The sequence below is a fragment of the Electrophorus electricus genome, chromosome 24, assembly GCF_013358815.1.
Source record: "Electrophorus electricus isolate fEleEle1 chromosome 24, fEleEle1.pri, whole genome shotgun sequence".
NCBI classification, from domain to species: Eukaryota; Metazoa; Chordata; class Actinopteri; order Gymnotiformes; family Gymnotidae; genus Electrophorus; species Electrophorus electricus.
The window spans coordinates 9,572,471-9,599,385 of record NC_049558.1 but is presented as its reverse complement, the minus strand read 5'-3'; the positions used below and the strand labels follow the sequence as shown (position 1 = coordinate 9,599,385).

The following is a 26,915-nucleotide window of genomic DNA, read 5'->3' as shown; positions in this document are numbered from 1 at the left end:
TTTACCAGAATTCTTTTAGTCCGTGAATCTTCAAACTTGCACATTTGTCTAAGGAGAAAGTTTATTAACCAAAGGCTCAGTTAAACGTGTGGCTTTTCAACTTATACCAAAAATATCTAGACAGAGTCTGAGTCTTGAACACTGTCAGGAAAGGCAAAGGAGCATAAACAGACATCAGCCTTGATGGTAACATTTAATAATACATCCTGCATACCTTCCTATCATTTACCGTGTAATTTTACATTTACATTTATGGCATTTAGCTGATGCTTTTAACCTAAGCAACTTACAATTATGACTGAGTACACCTGGAGCAATTGAGGGTTATGGGTCTTGCTCAGGGACGCAACAGTGGCCACTTCGCAGTGGTGGGGCTTGAACCAGCAACCTTCCGATTACAAGTAAATTACTAAAATAAACATAACTTACTGTGTAACTTCCCTGTGTGAATCAGTGCATATAAAACACCTACCTGTTCCTACTGGTACTTAAATGTACAAGACAATGAGGAACAGGACAGTAACACTTGGGAACTGTGTAATGTTACAAAATTTACTCTGTTTTCCCCTGAACTTTTGGTGGAATGTGCAGTAAAGGCTTATGGTAGAATGTCCTTCTATGAAGTGCAGTAAATTCTTTTGCCCTTTGCTCATGGCAGTATGGACAATCATTTTTTTATGCATGTGAGTTTGGCGGGCAAGCTTCACTGACACTCCAGTGATTTATTATCATTCTACTTCATTGTATGATTTTGAATGTTTGAACATATTGAGAAATGAGTCTGTACTTTTGAGAATGAGCTCCTAGGAGGCATGTGCTTCCAGCACTGCAGCAGCTCATAATTAGCTGGCTGAAGCAGAAATCAAACTTACTTCCCTCAAATGCACAGCTATGGAAGGCTTGTACTGTCACCCGAGGACAAAAACCTTAATACAGTAATGAAACATACATTTTTCTATCTTTCATTACACATAAGGTATGCAGGGATTTATAATTTTTAAAATTCATTAATTACACAGAAACCACAATGGAAATGCTGTGCTGCAATTCTTACTCTGTATGTACTGGACAGAGTACTCTGTAAATATAGAGAAACAACAGAGAGTGCTCAGGATCCTGAAGTTTCCGCTGTTCTCCCATTTTTACTTTGTAAGCACTTAAAGGACACCAACGTGCAGCTGCAGGTCTCTCTGACCTCTCTCACTTACAAGCAGAAACTGAAAACTGCTAAGCCAGTAGTAATCACTGTGAAAAGCTGGACTGTGGAGGCCAAGCTGGAGCTATAGGACATCTATGACCAGAATAGCTGGAATGTGTTTGAAGCTGTGGCTGTGAATGTAGATGAACTCACAGACACTATGAGATCATGCATTAACTTCTATGAAGACAATTGTGTGCCCACTAGAACTTTCAGAAGTTCAAGAACAAACTATGTTTCACAGCTAAACTGCAACTACTATGACAGTAAACAGGGACCAGTACAACAGAGCCAGAAACACTATAAAGAAATAAGAGGAACTGAAAGGAACTACTCTGAAAATCTAAAGCGTACACTCCCAACCACACAGTGACAATGTGAAGAGGTGTTAAAGCTCTTACAACTACTAGAAGCCATCTCTAAACCCAGACCAGAATCAACCACTGTATAAGGACCTAAATGTATACTACTATACAGGACTGACAAGTCCAGTAACAAGCCAACTTCACCTCACCCCATAAACCCAAACAACCTCTCCTGGTCTTCAACCAGCCAGTGTGAGGCTTCTTCACAAAACAAAAGATCAGAAAAGCTCCAGGACCCAGAGGTTTCTCATGTCTGTCTGAAAAGTCTGTGCTGACCAGTTAGAACCCATCTTCACACAGATTTTCAGCAAGTTACTGGAGTGAATTGCGCATTGTCCCACCCTGCTTTAAAAGCATTAACAATATTTCCATACCCCCAAAATCCTGAATATGCATCCTGCTCGTCTATTGTCCTGTTGTTTTACCTAAGCACTGTGCACTGTAAGGACTACTGTAATCAGCAGACAAATTCCTTGTGTGCTCAGCACACTTGACCAAGAAAACCGATTCTGATTCTGATCTGATTCTGTAACAAGCCCTTAATCTGGAATTGGTCATAGTGTGATTACTGGACAACTATGAAATTAGCTGCTGAACTACAAGTTTTTTCCAAAATTGAAGAGATATGGGGGAAAGCTTTGAGATTGGCCTGTAATTACCCAACTCAGTGGGACTGAGGAAGAATATAAAAGTTTTAGGTATGTAGCCAGTTGTGGAAAAAGTTACTATTGACAACACAGGTATGATTTTCTTAGGTGAGATTTCTTTGAGTATATCTGTAGGTATTAGACCAAGGGCACAAGCAGACAACATTAACTCAGTTTGCTGGATTTGTGTAAAGGACTCTGTTCATTCTACTGCCTTATTTATATCCACCTCTCTTTTTTCTGTTTTAGGTATTAGATTAGCTGAGGGTAGATGCATACTCTGAACTTTTACTGTCTAGCAAGCTCCAGAGCTAGAGGTTTCTACAGGTATGCTCCCCATGTCAACACCAGAAGGTGTTTCAAAGAGCACTGTCCACCTGGTGCTCTTTGTAAGGGAGTTTATCAAATACGTCTCACAGGAGTTTATCAAATATGTCTCACAGTGTCATTTTTTGTTGAGATGTTTTTGTTATCTTGTGTCTTTGTCATACAATCTTAAATGTCTTTTGACTTTATTTTTATTACTTTATTTAAAGAAGCACCCATTGCCAAATGCACACCCTGCAAAAAGAACACAGAAGCTTGTTTGGTTAACAGCCATATTTACTGTACAGCAGGCATACAAATATTTTATTTGTATTCACATTTTTGGAAGTGCTCTGTTTCTGACACCTCCCCAAATACATTTACACAACTTCAGCAGCTGTACTGCCTCTATGTCTGCAGAAACAAGTTTCAAAGGAACAGTATGCAGCACACATAATTTCTCTAAGATGTCATGTCCTGGGTCAATTTAATCTTCTCCTGTGCCTAATCTCAACACCAATATGCACTGTTTCAGTTTTTGTCAGACCCACAGACACACTGTAACTCCTCTTTTGTTTGATTTGCAGGTCTCAATTCTTGGAAGTTCCTTCAGTGTGATGATTATTCTTGTGAAACTAGGTGGAGAAAAGCAATTTAGCCACTTGACCACTTCTTTTGCTCATCTGGAGTTCTGCCCTCTGTGGTGCGGTGTCACAAGGGACCACAGATAGCTGTTCATCTTGGGAGAATGGAGGTGGCGTTAGTTGACTTTGAGAATGTGGAGGAGGACATGAACAGCATCATGGATAACCTTGATAACCTTGACTATCTGAATGAGAAGATGGTTTTGACTTTAGATATGCCAGAATGTGGACTGGACAAAAACCACATAACCGCACCCCAAATTTCTCCCTATGTGGAAAAAAGTCAGGGGATGCCACCATCACCTGCTATACCCCCTCACCCTAGGAGAGGGCATAGTAGCTGTAGTAGTCTGATATCCAACTGGAAACTTTTATTGAACAGTGAGGGAATGCAGAGTGAGACCATGTTCAGCAAACTGGCTAAAGAATATTATGAGGACCTGTTTGTGAACAAAAGAGACCTTGATGATGATGACCAGAAAATCATTATAAACATTGCTGGTCTTCGCTTTGAGACACGAATGAAGACCTTGAACCAGTTTCCTGAGACATTACTTGGAGATCCTTCAAAAAGAATGGTCTACTTTGATCCAATGAGGAATGAATATTTCTTTGATCGAAATCGTCCAAGCTTCGATGGGATTCTCTACTATTACCAGTCAGGAGGAAGGATTCGTAGACCTGCAAATGTTCCCTTTGATGTATTTTCAGATGAGATCATTTTCTATGAGCTGGGAAATGAAGTCATGGAACAGTTCCGTGAGGAAGAAGGCTTCATCAAAGACATTGAGGTTCCTCTTCCTTCCAATGAGTTCTACAGACAGTTTTGGCTACTCTTTGAGTACCCTGAAAGCTCCAATGCAGCTCGAGCAGTTGCTTTGGTCTCCATCTTTGTGATTGCTATCTCTATCATCATCTTTTGCATGGAGACTCTTCCTGAGTTTCGTGAAGACTTTGAGGTCTTTCCCACCATGGGACTGTCTTTAAACCACACACACAATGTGGGTCTCTCATCCCCCAGTGCAACCCCAAAGACAATCACCACCACCTTATCTGACCCTTTCTTCATCATTGAGACAACTTGCATAATCTGGTTCTTCTTTGAGCTCTGCATACGGTTCCTGGTTTGCCCAAGCAAATGTGAATTCTTCAACAACATCCTTAACATGATTGACATCATCTCTATTATCCCATATTTTGTTACCCTGGTAACTGAAACAATGACAGCAACTGGTAACTCTGCTAGTGGGCAAAACATGTCTCTGGCCATCCTACGGATCATCCGCTTAGTACGAGTCTTCAGGATCTTCAAGCTCTCGCGACACTCCAAAGGGCTGCAGATCCTGGGCCAGACACTCAAGGCCAGCATGAGGGAGCTGGGCCTGCTCATCTTCTTCCTCTTCATTGGAGTCATCCTCTTCTCCAGTGCCATCTATTTTGCTGAGGTAGATGACCCCAACACGCAGTTTGTTAGCATCCCTGATGGATTCTGGTGGGCTGTGGTCACCATGACCACAGTGGGCTATGGAGACATGTGTCCTATTACGCTGGGTGGTAAGATAGTTGGCATGCTGTGTGCCATCGCTGGTGTGCTGACCATCGCGCTGCCAGTACCGGTCATTGTCTCAAACTTCAACTACTTCTACCACAGAGAGACGGAGCAGGAGGACAAGCAGCCAGCAACCAATATTTCTGACCAGACCCCCAAATCAGACAGTCATAGTCATACCAATCCAGGAAGCAGCACATCTCTGAATAAGATGAATGGGAGCTCACAAAGTGACAAAACAAAATAGTGATACACTTGAAACAGGTTGTCTGTTCTGATGTTTATGCTAGATTGTCAAGCTCGCTTTTTCCAGAGCAATATTTTTAAATCCACTTTTTAAAACATGTTCGAACTTGAATTGGTTTTAGTTAACATTACACAATGAGAATACTAGTTTTATTAGTGTCCACATTAAAATATTAATCATCTTATAATTACCAACTGTTGGCAGGTCATAAAACCACAAAAAAACTAAAACTAAAATTAAAATTTTAAATCTAGGCAATCATTGTCATAAATCTGATGTGTTCATATATATATCTAACTACTTCACAATTTGTATAACTTGCAGTATGTCATGTTTTGTGACTTATGTCTTATTCTTTGTCTTGTTTAAGCATTTCACACTGTTCATATTACACTGAATTACACTGTATGTCATTGTATTTTATTTCAGTGTTTGGTCAGTTATTAAGAAGCTGTACTATGTCTCCTGTCTCTGGCACTTGAAATGAATGACAGTCTGCTTTATATCAGTTTTTTTCATGCTTATTTCTATACTCATAATAGTGCCTTTTCTTGTAGTCATATTATCAAGGAAATTCTTTGAATGGTGCAAGTACATAGCGATCTCAATTATTGTGCACAGTGTTGATAAAGGTAATTTCATTAGTATCAATATATATTTGTCAAAATGGTTGTTTATGTCTGTCTGTATTTCTGTTTCAGAGTCCTGTATCACTTTTTAAAAATTATATTTGTAGAGAATGATATGATAAAACAGGGTGTTTTACTGAAGTTTTTCTGCAGACATCATTCCAAAGGAAACGTTTTTTTATGCAGACAATATTCCAAAGGAAAAGCTGAAGATCTTATTTTATGTTATCCAGCTTTTGTGACACAAAATACATTTGGTCTTGCCAATTTTTTAAAACTTTATTTATCTGAAATCCGTTTGTGTGTCCAGTTGTATCATTACCACCACCTCAGCAGGATCCCATATTCTGGATCTGATAAAGTGATTTTTATTTTTATGTTTGCAATTCGTAAATCTGTAATGTTAATGTGTGGCTTTGAAGTCCTTTCAGTGCTACAGTGATGGTATAGGTACTGCATATATCATACACATGCATAGTGAACTTACTGCTTTGTATATTGTGAAACTAAATACACAGTAATTGGACTGTGGTGTTTTGTGGACAGTTTCTATCGGTACAAGCGTAATGGAGCTGAGTCCTTCTGTTCTGTCAGCATTTATCAGTGTATCCGAGTCAGAGAGCAACAGGACCAAACATGAGGCTGCTCCACTGATCTATCTGTGTCATACATGTCCCCGCTGTCAACAGGTTTGAGGTCAGAACACTAGTGTCAAAACCATGATAAAAAAAAAGCTATTTACAAAATGATGTGAAGCATGGATAAATAAATAAGCTCTCTGTAAAGTCTTGAAAAGAAGTAGATCCGGTGCTCCCAATATAAACCTTTGAGAAACCTTCAAGTTTACATGCAAAGTACTTTGGTGGCAGTTTGAGCCATGGTATGCAGGCAAAATGCAATGTTATGCAATAAGTAAAGTTTATAAACTAAAGGTCAGGCCTAAACCAGCTCCTACACATATTTTCTACCAATCATTATCAGTGGCCACTTAATCAGCTTCCCCCTCTCTGATCTCCAGGGTAGAACTCATATCTTCTCTGCTCTGAGTACTTCACTCTTCAAATCTTCACTTTACTTTGTCAGATCTCTCCCATTCTCAGTCTTCTGCATGCTTCTCCATTCAGATCTTCTCCACTTTCAGATCTTCTGATTTTTGGTAGAAAGAGCAAACCATCCTAGACTCCAGCCCTGTTCCTACTGTGTTTTCATCTTTTCCTTTTTGAATTCACTCTTCAACCCACAGTCAATTAAATGAGCATATATCCCACACAAACCATAATTTTAACAAAGCGTATGCCTTTATCTTTAACTTTTGCCACCTTACTTTCTGTGATTACTGTGGATTACAGGAATATGTTCAGCCACACAATACAATAGTATAAATATTTTTGAGAATCTGAATCATTCTGTAAAACTGTAGAATCAATCAAAACTAATCAAGGTGTCTCTAATGCTTGTAGTGTGCAGTAACTGCAATCCATACATATTTGATGTCAGGTGTGCATATTGACTTTGTGAGTATGTAAAAAGGCCAGTCTACCTTGTCTTTGAGAACACCACCCCCACCCCAGACATACACTCTTGGTGTTATTTAAGACACCCTCATTAGTAACAGTAACCAGCTCATCTTTCCTTGTAACTTGAGTACCACCTCTTTTTCCCCTCCATCAGAAATGGACAGATCACAAGCTCTCCTTTGCTTTCTCTATCACACCATTCTTTCTGTCAATCAGTTCATCATTGTCTCACTTACTCTCTCACAGAGACACAGAGACACACTAGCACACACTGACACATTTCCACACACACACACACACACACACACACACACACACACACACACACACAGTTTTGTTTGAAGTTCACCTGTAAAATTCACAAAAATAAGTGTGCCATGTAGTTTTGTTTTTTTTTTCCATTTGTTGTTGCAAATCACAGCAATGAATGTCAAACTGTTACAAATGTTAACATAGGCTACCTGTCATCGAAAACAGCGAACAGCAGGAAGGCTGGAAGGTTGAAGGCAGCATGTCATGTTGGCAGAAGGGCGTGATCAGGGTGAGGGTCCGGGCAAGGTTGGGGTGAGGGTCGAGGTGAGGGTCAGGTGAGGGTCCAACTGAGGGTCGAGGTGAGGGTCCGGCTGAGGGTGAGGTGAGGGTCAGGGTGAGGGTCAGGGTGAGGGTCGAGGTGAGGGTCCGGCTGAGGGTCAGGTGAGGGTCAGGGTGAGGGTCGAGGTGGGGGTCTGGCTGAGGGTCAGGTGAGGGTCAGGTGAGGGTCCGGCTGATGGTCAGGTGAGGGTCCAGCAGAGGGTCTGGTGAGGAGAGGAGCTCCTACCACCCTGCTGTTTGAGGAAAGAATAGTGTTGAGTCAGCCACACAAGGAGCCAAACTATAGCTGTCAGATCTATTATTTCATACCAAGTGGTTTTCCTTGTGCTAGCTTGTTTGTGTAGCACCCTGTTTTGTTTAGGGTTCTTTGCCTCTGTCGTTGTCCCTTCTGGTTGGTAGGCCTATTTGAAGTGTATGATCTTCAAATATTATATAAATCTTTCCGTTCATCTGTCCCATATATTTTGGTTCCTTTATTTTTGGTTACTGAGCCTGACCTGGCCATTGACTATGGCTTTAGTCAAACCCCTTTGTAATAAACCTAGCCTGCTCAGTCCACTTTGAGAGGCTCTGAATACTATCTGCAGTATAACATGACCCTGCAGACTCAGACATGTTCTGATAATTATCTCTGATTTACATCCAGTAAACCCTATACAGAGCAGGTTAACTTCATAGCATATGGGGCACTGCAACTACCCTGCACTTATTTTTCAGCTCAGGTTTTGGTACAGAAAACCCAAGGTGTCCTTGAACTCTATTAGATCTGGGTTAGCTGCTAAAGCCACTTTCTAGAATAACCCTCGGCTTGTCACAACGGTTATCGTACTGCCATCACACTCGGTTGCATTTACTGTGTGCATCCATGTGTACTGAAGGTGAGAACAAAGGGAGGCTGCTTTTGGGCATGCTACCAGGACCTGGTGGATGTTTTCAGTGAGGTCACTGAAATGCCACTCCATTGGTCAAGAGACTACCTAATCACTTTCAAAACCTACACCCTTTGAAAGGGGGTGTTGTGCATCAACTACTCCAGTGCCTGCATTTTCCTTCATAGACAAGACAGAGGACTGTGTCCTTGCATAGGCTGTCTTCGCATAGGCTGATGAGGACCTAACAAAGTTACTGTGAAAAAAACGATATCGTGTGCACCTACTGCCTGCAGCTTTAGAACATCTCAGGGGCGCCCATACTGTCACAAAACTGGAATTATACAACACCTAGAATTATGGTCTGGATTCTGGAATTATAGTCTGGATTGCTGAAAATGATCAAGGAAATACAGTCTTCAGTTCTACCCCCTGATGCCTTCTGTCTTAGCCTGTGCCTTTTCTAGTCATTAATTAACGAGAGCTTCCCTGACATGCTCCTCTACTTAATGACTTGGTACACTGATGACATCCTGAATCTGTTTGCCTCCCTGGAAAAACTCCTGGGGATATTATTAAGTAGGTTTTTGGGGTACATATTGTCTGTTAAGACAGAAAAAATGTCATCATCCTAGACCATGTGCAGATGATTTCCTGGTTGGAGGGTGGGGTGGGGATAGAATGTTTGAGTGGTACGGGATAGCCAGCTCCAAAAACTGTCAAAGACCTGTCGAGCTTCCAGACATTTACTTTCTACTGGCATTTAATGTAGAAGTGAGCTAGGAACTGAGAACACCAAAGCAGATGCATGAGTCTGAACTGTCAATGAATCCCAGCACCCCCAACCTCATCAGGACTGCACTTGCCTCTGCACCATCCCATACACCTCTCACAAATATATAACTCCTGTTCCTTATTATTGTGCCCCATTAATGTACACTATAAATAGTCCAGCGCTTTCTGCTGTGCTTGATAAGGTCTTGTTTTTGCATACAGAGCTGTAATTTCCTGGCAATCTAGCTGTTGTTATCTAAGTCAGTAGTTTTAGTTTTTTTTTCAGTTATTATGTTGTTCCTCTTTTTTGTTTTGTGTCGTTTTACTTATCCGTGACACAGTATTTGAAATGGCCTCCCTTCCTCCCTCTCGCTCGCTCTCTCTCTCTCTCTCTCTCTCTCTCTCTCTCTCTCTCTCTCTCTACCTGTTCCCCATCATGTTGAAGCTGAGACCAACTAGGGCTGCTGTAAACAACTTTAGGGAAGAGTTGAGCCTTGCAGAATAAACACTGTGCGAAATGGCAGTGACTTCCTTTATGACCACTAGAGTCAAAGATTAAGTAAAGTAAAAGATGTACATATATTTGGTTAATCTATTTAAATGTTGTGCCTCCATTATTCACAAATTCATTTTAAACATATTAAGCTCTCATAAGTATTGAGTCTAAGTTCTATTTTTATTTGCAGAATTATGCACATTGATAGCAATGCTCAACCAGTAATACTGTACTTCTCCGAACGCCTGTCTAAATGTGTGGAAGATGAGCAGCTCTAGCTGAATGGCTTTACAGGCAATAAGGACATTGAACCAACAGACTTCCTGTCAATCCAACGCTTGAACCACTCTTGAAACTGATGTTTTAGAAGCTGTGCAAAGGCACGTATCTGTAATTCAGGCATATGGCTAATTATCAGCAACAGGTTATGGAGCATAGGGAGATGAAGAGGCTCTGGTGAAGGACGAAGCCTTCTTTGATTTTTGAAAGCTTAAAGAAATGAGATGGTTAGTGTAAAGAGGGAGAAATGTTTGGGTCTCTCTGTACAGCTGTATGTGAGCTTGCCTCCACAGGATGAGATAGATACATGCAGGCAGAGAGCATGCACTTCTTTAAACATCACTGAAGCAAGAATGTGTGGAAAGGAACATTGTGTGTATCCTGTTACATTTTAAGCTGTTGTATTTGCAGTGTTTGATGCTTGCTTGTCCATAGCGTACAGCGTTGATCAGTGAATGGTCCTCTGTCAGCCATTGGCTGATCTGTGGCTCATCCGACCTGTTCTCTGCCCTCCTCCAGAAAGATGAATGGGCTCTTGGCTCTGCGGCTCCATCTGGAGGACTCAGTGACTTTGAATTAAAATTCAGTATAAATATGCACGGTGTAACTGCAGCTGCAAATGTCAGGCTCTCTTTGTGTGTTTGTGGAAGGGCTGTGTAGGATTCCTTTCACCTGTGCTTGGCAAAAACAGATGGCCTGGGAATAGCGGCCTGTTGTTCTTGAAGCGCTAGTGTTTGCATGGTGTGACGCCCTTGCATTGCTGAAGCTGTTGTTGCTGAGAGCGATCCAGACTACCCTCCTCCTCTTCCTCACTCTCCTTCTTTTTCACACCCTCCTCTTCCTCATCCTCCACTCTTCTTCCCTGTCACCTTCACCAAAGTGCATAAACCAAAAATAACCAAGACAGCACAAGCGTTGCTCCATTCACTCGCCCACACACACACACACACACACACACACGTACCCATACAGACAGCCACACACTCACTCACACACACACACACAAATAACAATAAAGTGGCCTTGTTAACAGCAGAGATGAAAAAGGGAGAGGTATCTAGGCAGGGACAGAGAGAAATGGACAAGAGCAGAGAGAGGGATGAAATAGAGTGAAAGAAAAACCCTGTCTTTCATGACTTGTTATTCACTATAGCAATATAGCAGGGAGGTAGAAAGTGGAGCCACTATCAGTTCTTACCTTAATGGAAAGTGCGCATGACACTGCAGTCTGTTGTGTAACAGAACAACACAATATATATGGTTTGGTGCCATTTTTATTATATATATATATATATATATATATATATGACACAAATGTGGATGTCTGCTGAATTTCATATGAATATGTTACCATTTCTTAATGCTCCACACAGCAATGTTATTCTCCTTGATAACAAAAGACTACAGATAAGAGGTAAAACCGTAACCACATCCACCAAGCGCAGGTTAATCTTATCAGGTCACGTCAGTTCACGCACAGCAAGGTCAGTCAGGTTAGGGTTTTCCTTTAGCAACAGTAAACCTGAGGGTTTCTGTCTTGCATGTTAACCAGATCCTGGCAGTGCTGGCACATGGTATATGAATGTCACATGCTAACGGTAAGTTAAGGGATTGGGACCCTGAAACAAATTAAGCTCCACTGGGAGGTTTGAATGTATTTGATCATTTTCAGCTGTTGGCACAAAATTCGTTCAGTAAATTTAGGCTTAATAAAATGTATTATATCAGGTCATGACCTTGACCCTCTGTGTTGGCTGCTGTGTATTGGCTTGCTTTCTCATTCTCTTGCTCTAAACTATGAAGTTTAGTTAGGAAGACGTCCTCAGTGTGTGTGTGTGTGTGTGTGTGTGTGTGTGTTCATATTTATGAACATACTCACATGAGCCCACAAGTTTCCTAGTCACTGCTAATCCCACTGTGTATAAAGTAAAACACATGAATTAAACACCTTACGTAATACCATTTGATGTCAGTGGTGTTTGAAGTTACTATGCAGAGTGGAGAACAGAAAGAGCCCAAGCAAACAGAAACTATTTAATGCTCATCACTGCGACATTCTCTTAAACAGACTGAAGCAGCCAAACAGCTTGTGTCTGGTCATGTGACTACTTAACATTTTCTTCTCCATTTTATTTGTCAGAAGTACTAGCAGGTTGTTTATTGCTGTAACTTTCAGCATAAAAGCTACTAAATGTGCTCTTTGGAGGACTCGAATGATGCTAAAATCCAGCTTGTCAGCAGGACAGCTCATGCCAGTTCTCTCTCTGCAAGACAGTTCATATCCGAGATGGCTTCTTAAACCTTTACAAATGTATTGGGAATATACATTCAGAATTAGTTTCTTAACTAAATAAGAATACAAACTATGAATAACTACATTGTCCGGGTCACTTTCTCTCCTTCTCAGTGCCCGTCCATGTGCCTGCATGCCTTGTGCCCATTTTCTTGCCAAGTGCAGTTGTGCCCCTGTGAGAAGTGAAAGGTCACACTCCCCTTGGCACAGTGGGCCACAAGCTGCCAGAAGGCTGACCCAGCATGCCAGGGGGGGTCTGGTACGCAGGATGTCCTGAAGTCTCATTACTCAACAGCACAAAATGCCATTTCATCTCACATACCCCCCCCCCCAACACACACACGCACACATACATACATACATACATACATACATGCAAATGCACACACACCAAGGAAGTCTTCCTAACTGAACTTCTTAATTTAGAGAAAGATAATTAAAAAATGTCCTGTTTCTCATAAATGACCATTTATTCTAGATTCTTTTACTACATAATTATGTGAAACAAATAACTGATTAAACACTGAAGGCAGACAGCCACTTTAATGCTCTGGATGACTAACATCAGTTAAATCTTAAAGTTATTCTTAACCCTCATCTTAATAATTAACCCACAGGAGTTCAGTTAAACTCCCCTGAATGATTCACATGGGTGACTTGAAGGTAACATGGTAAATCCTGACCTATATCTCTTTTGGAAGATGCCAAAAAGTCACTGGATCTTTCGATAAGACCTGTTCAGTCTGGCTGCTGATCACTTAAGGCAATCTGGGGTGAATTCCTTCTCAGCGGCAGACTGTGTAAGTGTATCTTGTGTTTCCTGAGACAGATTGAATTTTGGTGTAAATGACTTCTTCACTTGTCAGGTTGTCAAGTCCTTTGATGTTATCGCAGATTCGCAGAATAAATAAAAAAAATAGATTTCTTATATATTAAACTGTGAATTAAAACTGGAAAGACTTATATGAATCTGGCATGCTGACATCCTTGTCATCTACCTTGGGACTGTATAGATATTCAGGACAATGATAAACCTCCACCAACATGATGGGCAGATTAAAGTGCAAAAACAAATAGATTCAGCCTGACCAAAAACATTCCGTCTGGCAGGTTGAAAATGCTCGAAGATTATGATGGCATGTCTCTGTAACTCACTCACCTTTACTGATAACATAATTAAATATGATTTTAACATCATGACATCAGACATATATAAAAAGGCTTATTTACCAAATTAAAGGACTCTGTAAAATGTCCTCATAGCAACAGCACTTGGTACTGTATGCCATTAAATGGGATTTACAGGCAGACAAATTATAATTTTTTGAGTTTGTTAATAGTATTACTCCCATGTTAGGATAAAGGCTAGCATGATAGAGCTATGCTATAATGAACTGTGTCTGTGTGTCTGTCTACTAGTTGTGTGTCCATTTGCCACAATTTGATAGTCAGTAAAATGTGTTTATTTCTGCTTTTTAAATACTGCTCTTAGAAAGAATGTGTAACATTATTAGAAGTTACACAAGGAGGTTATAGTAAGACTAAATAAAACAACTCTATCATATATAATTAATATATAATATATATATATAATATATAATTAAACAGGTCTAATTAAAGAACAGTGTCTAATTCCACAAACAATCGCTCTTACCAGCCTTGCTACTCGTGGCCAGTAGGTGGCAGCACAACGGAGAGTGCATGGTGCCGCAGAGACCTGCAATATAACACAAGTATGACCTAAAACCTGCTGTCAACGCAACCAGGAGATCAGCAGCAACGCTTGGATAGCTGCGGCCTTAACACTGATGTTCCAGGTTCTGTTCAACCAAGCTGGTGTTTCACCTGATTTGGATATTCAGAGTTATCATGTGCAAAGCACATAAATATTACTTTACTTTTATTTTTAGTGTTTGGGGGGGGGGGGGGGGGGTTGGAACAGGTCATGGCTGGGTGCTGTTATTCAAAAGTTACTGGAACAGAAACAACACATCTGCACAGGCATAACAGCTGACAAGGAGCTGTTTACTTCTACTGACCTCAGCACACCAGATCTGTTACCTTTCATTACAAGCAGGCTTGATAAACCATGTGAACTTAGTGGCCCACTGCTTACAGACATTTGGGAAAAAATTTTTTTAAGGAAAAAGCCAGTTCAACACTACATGAGAGAATAATTATTTCTCGCATAGCAAAATTACTGTAATGTTGGGTAGGGATTTGAGCACTGTATACTGTATGCAGGTCAGAAAGGCAATGTCTCAAAAGAAAACATAATACCTAACATTAAAGTGTATCCTCTTTTGATTCTCACCAGCCAGAATTAAGACAAATTACCACATATGACTTAATTTGAACACTCCGTTTGTAATCCTTTATGAAAATATATAGTGGAACTAGCGCTATAAAAAATTAATTAATAAAATAAAGGTATAAATGTCTAACTCTAATGTTAATATAAAGGAGGATTGAGGAAGATTAATGTTGCTCTGGGCTGAAGTCAAATCTGCCTCGCAGTAACACACATCAGCTCAGACCTTGTGTAAACCCACACTGGGTGAACATCCGAGAGGGTTGGAGAGGACAGGATTACTGATTTTCGCCACATAAACACAGGTGAAACATATAAAAACGAGCTACAGTCTGCGCTAAATAACAGCCCATATTCCGAAAGGAACTATCTGCAGACCCACGCTGCCTCCATGTGGTGGTTTTTATCCAAAGGCCTCTCAGGGTGTACTAGTCTCTATACAAACACACACTCTTAATACTGTTTTTAAAATAATTCTTAGATTAGAGTGACATTTTGCTCTGATTTCACCTTTCATGTGTAAGAATGAACAGGAAGTCAGTTTTTGAATGTGACATAAAAGCCTACTAGTGCTTTTGAGAAGTGATAAATCCACAGACAAAATATGTGATTTTGGTGTGACAGATGAGTTTGCTGATGAGCTGTAACTTTCACATTGTCCACTTTGCATGTTGACTGGCTAATCTCCACATCCGTCACACAAAAGATGGGGCATCTCTGTGGTGTGGAAATGGAAAGTAGCCTATCAGCTGGTCCTGGCATGATAGTGAAGTGAGAGTGTTTATGTATATCATGCTCATCTGGGCCCAGTGGTGTTTCATTCCTGTATACACACACAAAGAATCACAAGCAAACAACACACACACACACACACACACACACACACACACACACACACACACACACACACACACACACACACACACACAGATGGAAAGACAGACAGCTCCATTACAGTAGGTTCCCCTAAACAACACACACACACAAGAGCAAACACAAGCACAGACTGCCAGATCAGCTGTGCCAATTTGCCAGAGTAGTGTGAAAAAGTAATGTGATGCTGCAACAATAGTCTTGCTTGCTTGGCCTTTTGGTCTTTGGGTTGTCTCAGGCAAGGGTAAGTCACAAGTAGTCAAGTACTCCCTGGCATACATCATGAATTTTTAAAAGCCTTATTGTTTGTTATGTTTACCTTGGATTTTCCCCAGCTGTTCCTGAAACACACTACAGACACAGAGGCCCTGGGCTGATGACATTACCCCCAGATGTCGAGATTTACTGCGAGGGCCCACAGGTGGGACCAAACTCTCAGTGTTCACTGCATACATTTTACATTAGTTAGCATAGACACTGGATAACTTACAATAGTTACTGCATAACATGCTGTCAAATTAATAATAAGCCTGGACTTTAAGAGGTTGAATAGATAGATAGATAGATAGATAGATAGATAGATAGATAGATAGATAGATAGATAGATAGATAGATAGATAGATAGATAGATAGATAGATAGATAGAAAATAAAAAAGTTATTGCCAAGGTTAATATAATTGAAAGATACATATCTATTTATTCTATCTATGTCCAGTACAGTTGTTTGCAGTGTGTGTGTGTGTGTGTGTGTGTATTTCCTAGCCAGTCATTCAATTGTCTATAGTGTCATTCAAGAAACTCTTAGACTCACAATTTGCCATTCTACGTCATAAATCATAAACTCGGGTTACAGTTTTCGATTTCAGTTTTCGAGGGTGATACTTGATATTTGATATTATTCACCAACTTTCGTCATCTCCAAAAAGTGTCAACATACTTACTTACCATCTTAATATAATGAAATAGAGGATGAAATAAATATTTTATATTAGATATAATGAGAAATACAATGCATATGCCTTATTGCCCATAATTTCAACAAAGTTCTAAAAAGGTTTAATAGTGTTTTGCGAATTAGGGATTATCATCAAAAAGACATAGTAGACGCAAACGTTTCTACTAATTAAAAAAAAGCCAAACAAACAGGAAGGAATTAATTAAAAGCATGACCTACAGCACCAAAACCAACTTAAAGTGTCTACAAGTTTGTATTAATGATTTTCTGAGATATGATACACTGTTGTAACTGTTTTAACACTTTTGGATTTCAATACCATTTGAAGCACATTATATAAATCACTAAAACAAAGTATCGTAGAAATGATACATGGAAGTTGGATGTAATGCAATATCTACTTTACATTAATTGTGTATTTATTTTGAATTTAAATTTGTGATTGCTCTGCTCAGACACACAAACTAAGCCTGGCAATTTATTGATGAGTAGAATCAAGTGTGTTTAACTAATATTAGTTAATGTAGCAGTGTTTGTGTTTTTTACGCTTTTGTTTTCTGTGCATCTTTAATGATGATCCCTAATTTGCAAACCTAGCACAAAATTTAGCTGTTGAAATTACGGGAAATAAGACTTGTTCGCTATTTCCCTATTCTCTTTCAATTCTGTTGCGAAATTAGGTAAGTATGACAACCCTTTCAGGAGTTATTGAAGTTTAAAGTTGGCGAATGTCTAGCAAATATCAAACATGATATATCAGTCTAACTTTATATCGGTACAGAATATGCATGCAGTGGGCTGGTCTCCCGGTTGCTGTACGGGCTCTGTCTTTCTGGGTATCGTATGGTATTGAAACAGTGCACTTTCTCTTTCCCTTTGTTCTTATTTTTGTTTTGGCTTTACTGCACAAGTGCTAAATGTGGCTAAGTGTGACTTCTGTTTAAGCGTAAAGGTCCTTAGCAACGTCCTTTCTCAGAGCTCGGAGTGGTAAGTTTTTTTTGTTTGTTTTTTTTTTTTTTTTTGTTTGTTTCAAATGACTTCATATATGTTTCAGCCTCTTTTACATTGCAAACTGGCTACCTCGTATATTCTAAAAAGATTTTTTAATTGTGTTTGATAATTCTAGTCGCTTTATGCGTATTTATCTGAGTTAAATTTCTTCCGGACCACATAATAGTCTAATAACGTTACTGACGTTGTGTAGGGACCGTTTAGTAAACGTTCCTTTTATTTATATATTTTGTTGCTTTTCTTATTCAATGTAACTAATTCTCAATTAAAAAGAACTGGGTATAACTTCTGTTTTAAGGCAGAACAGCATGATGAAATATTTTGGTGGGCGTAGACACATACACGCAACAATACCACTATAGCGTGACTTCTTAAAATAAAACGCTAGTTCTCGCGATGTCTTCCGAGAAAATAACTGGTCGGCTCATGAAGTAGTACTTTTAATCAGCAGCGTAGCTTGAATAACTTATATCAGAAAAACAACTACTACTTCCACACTAGTAAAACTAAAACCTAAAGAGCCCAATTAAGCTTAAACCAAGACATACACATATAAACACTATAAATAACATGAAACATTGAATGTTAAACTACATCTAGTTTACGGGGAGGCGCACGGATTGCTGGTGGTCGGCTTTCCCTCTGGCCAGCTCCATGTGGGGGTAACTGCTTTAAAAAGCCCCGGGGACAAGAAGCCCGGGTTTGAAAACAAATCAGCTGCTCCTCAACTTCACGTTTACTGAAAAGAAATCAGCGACGGGAAAGGAAGGATCTACTTAGCGTTGAACAATATTGAAAGTATCAGAACGATGGTTTAAAATATATTTGTAGCACACTTGTTTGGTATTTGTTTTTGATTACAAATAATGTGTTTAATTTCATGAAATGTCAGTCGTATGAAATAAGCGCGAACATTTTCCAATGTGTCCAATGGGTGCAGTCTCTGTATTGTGGGGCCGGTACAGCGTGAGCCTGTCCCAATGGACCACCGGAGTCCAATGCCCTGCGCATACCCGAAATACCACCTTGCCCAGACGCTCCTTCACGACACCGTGTTCCATGCCGTCTGACCCATGCACTCGCCCAGCACAGCCCTCCTCAAACTGCTCGTCATCGGCAACTGCCGTAATTGTATACATAGAGAGGTGCCATTGTTCTTAGGTCCGCAGAAGTCCAAAATAATGTACTTCAAAGCATTTCCTAAGAGCAAATTGTGGATGGCAAAAATCTGACATTATTCTGATGCCTGTTAGTTGAAAGACAGGCAGGGCGTAGCCTCAGTAGCCAATTTATAAAAGCTACCTTTATATATGTATATACCTTTTTTCTTTACATTAGTGGAATATTTACTAATATTGTTATTGACATAAATAATACTGTTATTATTAACATAAATAATACTGTAATTATGGGGTGAATTTCTTTTCCTCCGTGACATTATTTGTCTCCATTTTCTGACAGAGATTTCAGGATGCCTAAGGCAGACCATGCCACTCATGTTCGCCCGTTGCTATTCTTTGACCAACGGTCCACCAAACGTCTCCTGGAGGTGTATGTCAAGCGCAGCCTGAGTCTCAATGATGCAGGTCCATCTGGGAAATGGAGGCTGAAATCCCATAAATGGGTGACACAGCCCCAGGGCAGCAGCCAGGCCCGGCGGGCGGTCAGTGACATCTCCAGTCACCGCCAGTCCATTGAGAGGGTCCTAAAAACCACAGAGTTCGACAAACTGTGTGAATCAGACTCTATGTTGTCTTCATCCAGGCTTTGCAGTCTGAGTATAGAAAAGCAAACCCAGAATCCAACAAAGCCTGCAAGAAAGTCGTTCTTACGGGTTTTCTTCCAGTGGTTCTCAAGGAATGGGTCTGAGAGAAGGGCAGAAGGTGTGTCTCCTACACACACCAGTTGCTCTTCAGAGTGCAGAGTCCATGTAACCAGACTGAGCCCTGAAGGTGCTAGTGAGTCTTCGCCTCACCCTTCCAAAGCTGTGAAAAAGAAGCATTCTTTTAAAAGGATCTCACTCAGGAATCGGGATATGGACAAGTCTGAGTCTTCGCAAAAGCCTTTTACTCTCTCTCCTGGGGACATGGTGAGGCCGCTTGATGGTGGGTTACCAATCTGGCTGTGTTCTACACTTTTATAGCTAAATGATGTTGACACCACATTTAATTTAATCATTTCTGAATCTTTTACACATGACCAGTCCTGCTCCTGGACAATAAGTTAACCTCTAAATCAATACACTTAGCTCTAGCGTTCAGAGTAAAGAGCTTGATTAGTTGGATCAGATATGTTAGATTTGAACGAAGGTCTGTGAGAAGAGGAAATTGGAATCACCTGTCTTACTGTGCATTGAAGTAACCAACAAAAAAGACGACCCAAAATTGAGCAGCCCTTTCTTTTCTATACAGTTGTGGAGCCGACCAACGCGTATTTTGAGAATGTTTCTAAGGAGATGGAGCGCATTGTGAAGGAAGTGAAGGGCATTCCAGTTGGAGATGGAGCTGGGAGTCAGGCTGCTGCTGCTGCTGTAGGAGGGTGGAGTCCTCCAACAGGTGAATGTTCCGCATAAGCAAAAGGATATTGTGATGCATGTGTGGCAGATGTATGTCTGCACACAAGTGGAATTTAGCTGTTGCCATTTAATTTTATCAAGGGCAGACAGACTAAAAATAAGTCGGAGTATAAGATCAGACATTAAGAGTTTGTCTAAAGACTGTCTGTACAGTCAGACATTCCTGGTTTCTGGAGCTTAATGCATTGCTCAATATCTCACAGTTACAGTGATATTTATTTGTGATTTGGCATTTGGAGAGCATGTGTGGTTTTTTTGGTCATTTAGTGAGACATGTCCTTCATGTGTGTGTTGATGTGCTTTGCTTCAACACATATCCAGAGAAAGAGTTAAGAGCTCTTAATAGCTGTTCACTGCTACATAGTTTTGTTTATGCGCTTTAGATGATGTCACAATTGAGAAGATAATCACTCTGATGAAACAACATGGAGATGCCATTAATGAGAAGGTGAAAAGTTTCTTTCCACTCAAAAGCAAATACATGCTTTCCATTTAACACTTAGTTAAATTACACTAAAACTCAGTGAATGAAATTTGTGGCTTAAATTCACTTCAATCCCCTGCTTAGATTCAGAAGGACAGCACAATGAAGCTTTTCTTCCAGAGATTGTCCTACACTTCCTTCCAGAAGCTTGCTGATCAGTACATATCCCAGATCCCCCAGACTCAGGAGCAGGTTTCCCATGCTGCCCCAGAGCTCGTACAGCTTGCCTTCACCCTGGACTTCACTGCGAAGGTGGCAGGACTCTCCAGCCAGGCAGTCAGCCGAATTATGGGCTTTGGGAACCAGTACCTTCAGGATCGTTTCACCCAAATATGTTCAGTCCACAGCAACAACACAAGGGTCAGTGAGCTGCAATGATTCATTAGATGTAAAGGTTCATTAGGTTTAACGATTAACTGCTGCTTGGTAAAACTGAATAGAATAGAAATATGTGTTGCTTATAACTAAAAGTAAATACAATGTATAGCATGAAAAAAAACTTGGACTGGTACTTTGAAAGTATGCAAAGGATATGTGGCCAAATGCTTCCTCAAAGCAGACTTATAAGTGCTGGCTTAGTCCTAAGTGTCGATCATTAGAGGCTATGTGACATACCACTGGCTATTTTTGCAGACATTCTGAGAATATTTAAAAGGATATTTATCGCTATTCTGTGATCTGTGAATTTAATGATTACATCAATGCGTAGGAACAGATGTTAATAATATCAATATAGTACTTTTTATACAAGGTTCACAAAGTGCTTTACAGAGTAAAAATAAACTGAAATGGAATAAATGAAGATAAAATAGAAGATCAAATATAAAGCAAAGAAAATACAAGAGAAAAAAGGGAAAAAATTAAATACAAAGATAAAATATAGCCAAAATATGAAATGCACCAGTAGAAAGTAGAAAGCGAATCTACACAGATTTAGTTTCCATGAATAATTGTGCAATAATGGCAGTACATAGAAATCTTAAGCATCAGCATAAGTAGTAGAGAGTTCATATTATCAGTCATGTTCAGGCAGTATGAAGCTTTAGTACTCATAGCTCATTTCCTGTTTCACTTCACTTTCTCACTTTGACACATTTGCTGGTTGAGGTGCTTCTGGAGGGCGCTCTGTAGCATTTGCAGACTCATTGTTTACTTTGATTAATTTCTCCCTTTTAGGTGGATGAAGACGTGGAAAAACAGTGCAACAGTGATCCGGAATAGTAACACTGAACCCATGAACCCAGCATCTATATCTGCTACTTCTGTGAACAGTGCTACTGGCAAGTAAACGGCTGCTTCCACAGCGTTTGTGGTTTTGAAACAGAACAGCAGGCCTGAAGGCCTGTGGGATTTGCTGCAGTCATAGTACTTTATTATTTTATTACATAAAGTACTTTATTATATAATACTTTATTTAGTACTTTATTAATAACATTTCTGTGATAGAAATATTTATTTCAAACACAACAATTTTAGGGATCATAAAATTCAGACGAGAGCACTCAGAAGGGAGAGATTTCAGGAGATATTCTTTGCCTGTATAAATTCAGAATTTTATGATTTCAGTGAGCCATAACAACTTGCCCAAACCATTTTGACATGTCACAAGAATCACATCCTGACAAACCAATTATGGCATGCCTTACTGGTGCTTTTATTTCCTACATCTTCCTTTTATACTGTGAACCAAATGTGATTTTTTTAATGTAACTTTCTTTTTCACAGGCATTTCAACATCACTTTAATTGAATGTAATAATTACTATTGCTTAATATTTATAGACTTTGATTATTGAAGGATTGTGCCTAACATGATGATTAAAAAAAACCAATCTTCTTCTGGTTCCTAATAAGAATGCATTTAGTGTAAGCATAACTAATATATTTGGACAGCATTAAGCAGAAGTGTATTTAGGTACAAATTTCTGCCTATTCGTGTTAATCACAATCCATTTCAATAGCTGTAGTCGTTGCTGCTATTCCATTATCATCTCATGGACATTTTTAACATAGTGTTCATATTGGACAAATAACCATTTAAATAAATGGAGAATAAAAATTAAGCCTTCTCCAAAAATCAAAGTGAACTTTCCATCATTTATTGGTTTAAAATATCCACTATGGTCTAATGTGCCATTATCCAGAAAAGGTAAATTATGAACCATCTTTTGCTTTTTCAAGTAGATTCATTCTTGCTCTGTTGTGATAGTGTCTATTTTTTTCTGAGTTATCAAATTGTCCACATGCCCCCAATGTAGGTTTCAATGCTAGGTGTCTTCAGCCTTCTGATCACCAGCACATCCCATCAACTGTAATCAAAACTGTAATCTGCTATTTACCCAGACTGCAAGCCTACACAGTTTGAAAGTCACTATCTGAGTTTATTTCCAAGCTTTATTTTCAGTAGTTAAGCTCTTTTTTATTTCATGGTTTTGGTCCTGAGCCTGTGTTTTCTGGTCTTTCTTTCTGTATTGCGTTTAGCCGTTTACATTTGTGTTTTGACTCAAGAATGTGGTTTGATTTCTTTTGCTCTGTTTGTTCAGTATGTCATTAAATCTTTCCTTGTTGATGCAAGCTGTTCTTCACACTGATTTGTTACAATCACCGTTGGTTTTATATAGTTTTTTAGCAACTGTAGTTTTTGGAAGATTTCTTCCTGGCTTCCTAGTGGTTTTTATGTTGCAAATCTTTAATATTTTTCCTCTTTGACATATCTAGTTTCACCATGTGCTATATAAATATATATATATATATATTTAGGTAAAGGAAGTATATGTTCTATAAATTTAATAGGAGGTAATCCAATCATGTGGCCATGGGTAAATTCCAAAATATCACATGGCCTGGCCATGAAAGGGAAAACAATAACATTTAAATAGTGTTTAAACATGGTCTATTAAATTACTTAAATGACACAGATCACTGGAAAGAATAATTCACATTATATTTTCTGTCTCCTTTAAACTCCACATTCACTTTGCATTCAGTGATTCTGTCATTTGTTTTAAAAATTTTGCTACAGCCTGATCTAGGGTCAGACAGCAGAAGAAAAAAGATGTGAGGCCAGTGTGTCATTTATTTCTTACTGTTGTTTACTGAGTAGTGGGATCAAACTTAAGGAGTACACAAGGCCAAAATAAGACTAGATAGAGACAGAGAGAGCTACCGTACTTACCCAAATCAAATAAAAATACACAGCGCTTCCCTCACACCCTAACTAGTGTTTAACCAAGAGAAAAATGTAAGCACAAACAGTGTGGATTTCTCTGCTTCCAGCAGTATGCTCTATTTATAAGGCTTAGAAATGTACAAGACTTTTACAATCATATATTATAGTTCAGAAGGGTCAGGGCAAAAGATAAAGTCAAAACACTCAGGCACACTTACCACAACCACTCAATGGCAAAATCAGGCAACAATCTGTAAAACAGCATTTTTAGCCCGTCTTTTATAGGAAATAGGGAACAGGCACCAACCAATCAGGAACAGGAGGAAGGACCAATAGGATGACAGGCTTCAACTGGAATGTAGACACAGTTACTGGCAAAACACAGACCAGCCAATTAAAAACTTGAGTCATATCAATACCAAGTCTTCCTAAAAGGGCATAGGGTTTGTCTTCAAATGCTCATATACATTAAAATCCTAAATGGGAGAGTTAAATTGACTGAGAGTGTGGAAGGAGAGTAGTCTGAAATCCAGCTCATAGAACTCTGATACCTGCCATGAACATTCTCAATCCAGTAATGTGAAATCCATCAGCAGTGAATTTGAATTTGGATGCCTATTATATGAAGACAGCTGTCAGGCCTCAACTCTTCCCTGCATTAAAATGGGCCAAATGCTCCTTTTTATTTCAGTGTCTAGGTCTTCTTTTCTGTTCTTGGTGTCAGGGCAAAGTTGAAAACAAAACACATTTTTGTGTATTTTGAGAAGAGAAGCAATGGGTATAATAACAGTACTAGGCCATGTTTCCTAACTTGTGAAAGTTAAATTTACCTTGGCATAAAGCCAAACAAAAGTAGTATTCTTAGTAGAGATACATAAGGTAATTTAAACCTGCAAGTTAATATTTGTTCAGCCCTATAGACTAGGTTTTAAAATGAAAACTAACACCCAGAACCTCTTAGGATGCTTTCAGATATGACAATTGGTCATATATTAGGCATCATATATGCTTGTGTATGGAACGTGAACCAGTGAAATGGAAAATATTAATATCAAGGTAAATAAAGCAGGTATGTCCCTGATGTCATTATACTCCTCCCCTGCAATGCAAACTTATTACCATATACCACACCCTCCACTGCAAATGTCAAAGATTTTCATTTGGTTCTCGGCAATAACACACTGTGGCAGCAGAGTTCAATGTGTGAGCTGGAGTTCAACTCCAGAACCCAATTCAGACTACTCTCCTTCCACACTTTTAGTTTTAACCTTAGACATGAATTACGCTGGGGTCAACTCCCCACCACTTTCTGAAATGACTCAATTGGTTGCCATCAGATTTCGATCTTCAATAGCGTTAGTACTACCACGTATACTGATGGGTTTGCCAATATTATCGGACTCAAACCCACATCACATAACCAACGCAATACCGTGGGAAAAATATTGTCTGTATGATAATTCCAGAATTTGTTCAAATCCATCTGTAGTGGTTCTGGCAAAAAATGAGATTTTCTGCAAGCTCTCGACATATATATGAACCTGAGTAGAAAATTTCCCTTACAAGTGTCATACAATAAAAAAGTATGCAATAGACAGTATAATACAGACATTGTTCTATTGAGAGTATACCATAAAGCGCATATTATAGACAGTATTCTATAGACAGTTTACAAGAGTCTGTGTATTATATACAGTGTTTAATTGACGGTATGCTATAGACCATTTACAATACTCAGTGAACAATAGTAGGTATACTACAGACAGTATTCTATAAGTGCAAAACAAGATGAATCTGCAATCTAAGGCAATTTGCAAACTTCCGTGCACTACAGGTTTCTGCAAACAGTTGCTACAAAGTCCAGTTCTTTAAAAGAAAACCTTTAGCATATTTTTATAACTGAAAGACGAGGTTGAGCTCTCTGAAATATTAAAAGTGCAGTGTGCAAAATCATTGTTTGCGTGTGTGGGTGTGGATGGCTATGGGAGATGGACACTTGCTCTATGTTTACCAACCTGAGACGTCCAACTGTCTTTGGAAAATAAGTCCTCTTAAGATGCTCTGTGTTTGCTTTCAAGCTGTGATGGCGTTGGCCTAATTGCAGTAGAGAGAACCGACCACTGAGGCTGGCTGCGAAATCCTTTTTGGAATGCCATGCAACCCGGCTCCCGTCTCTTCATTTTTAGACCCCCAGTGAAACAGAAAGTTAACAATGGCCCTAAAGAGTTATGACAATCTCTCAGAGAAACAGGAAGTTAAAAATAACCCTTTAAGAGATTTGGCAGTCTCATATTAAACCTCTTTCATATGGTTTAGCAATAAAAGTGGAAGATATGGAAACTTTTATTCATAGTATATGTCTGCGTATGGAACATGAACTGCTGAGGAACATCTTAATATCAAGGTGAATAAAGCAGGCATATCAATGGTGTGATTATGGCTCCACCCCTCCAACACAACTCATTATCCTATACCACACCCTCTACTGCAGAGTTCAAAGATTTTAATTTGATTCTCAACAATAACACAAAATATGACCATCATTAGATGTTTGTGGAGTGCATGACATTACCATATTATTTCTTAAACTCACTAGACAGTGTATTTACTGGTGGTTAAACTTACCATAATTGTATGTAGTACGACGACTGTGCTGACATTTAAGATCGTGGTCAAACCCCCATTTCCAGTGGAAGGAAGCTTACTGAAGAGGTTACCAACTGGGTGTTAATCACTCTGTCTCTTACCTTGGGGAAGGTCTGAGACAAGAGCCAATCACTGCCCTTACAGGGTGTCACCTGATGCAGGTGAGTGAGTACCCAGAGAATGTGGGCTTGAGTCGAAGTATCTTCATAAGAGAAATCGGTTGGTGCAGTTAAACAGCACAGCTGATGGATATGATCTCACTAGCTTGGAAATGCTCATGGCTGGCAGCAGAGTTCAATGTGTGAGCTGGAGTTCAACTCCAGAACCCAATTCAGACTACTCTCCTTCCATGCTTTTAGTTTTAACCTTAGACATGAATTACGCTGGGGTCAACTCCCCACCACTTTCTGAAATGACTCAATTGGTTGCCATCAGATTTCGATCTTCAATAGCATTAGTACTACCACGTATACTGATGGGCTTGCCA

General features: G+C 39.5%; 2 protein-coding genes across 6 annotated transcripts in view; both read left to right on the top strand.

Moving 5' to 3' along the window:
* The window catches only part of LOC113587797 (potassium voltage-gated channel subfamily A member 10), an 8,509-nt gene extending 2,397 nt beyond the window's left edge, over window positions 1-6,112 (top strand). Inside the window, exon 2 of the mRNA XM_035522663.1 lies at window positions 3,175-6,112. Coding sequence (XP_035378556.1) covers window positions 3,175-4,956 — 1,782 coding nt within the window. The 3' untranslated portion in view covers window positions 4,957-6,112. The remainder of the gene's footprint in view (window positions 1-3,174) is intronic.
* Window positions 6,113-13,161: 7,049 nt separating this feature from the next.
* On the top strand, window positions 13,162-23,172 carry LOC113587806. 5 transcript variants are annotated; one of them, XM_035522537.1, is made up of 7 exons: window positions 13,162-13,204; window positions 15,924-16,009; window positions 19,017-19,660; window positions 19,967-20,110; window positions 20,514-20,578; window positions 20,699-20,974; window positions 21,791-23,172. In XM_035522537.1, exons 2-7 carry the CDS (start codon window positions 15,981-15,983, stop codon window positions 21,833-21,835), a joined length of 1,203 nt encoding a protein of 400 aa, XP_035378430.1. In that variant the 5' UTR covers window positions 13,162-13,204; window positions 15,924-15,980; the 3' UTR covers window positions 21,836-23,172. The 5 variants fall into 5 exon arrangements, with proteins under 5 accessions (XP_035378430.1, XP_035378434.1, XP_035378435.1 ...); XM_035522541.1 differs by lacking the exons at window positions 13,162-13,204; window positions 15,924-16,009 and adding exons at window positions 17,131-17,224; window positions 17,456-17,531; XM_035522542.1 differs by lacking the exons at window positions 13,162-13,204; window positions 15,924-16,009 and adding exons at window positions 17,131-17,224; window positions 17,326-17,390.
* The last annotated feature ends 3,743 nt before the right edge of the window (window positions 23,173-26,915 follow it).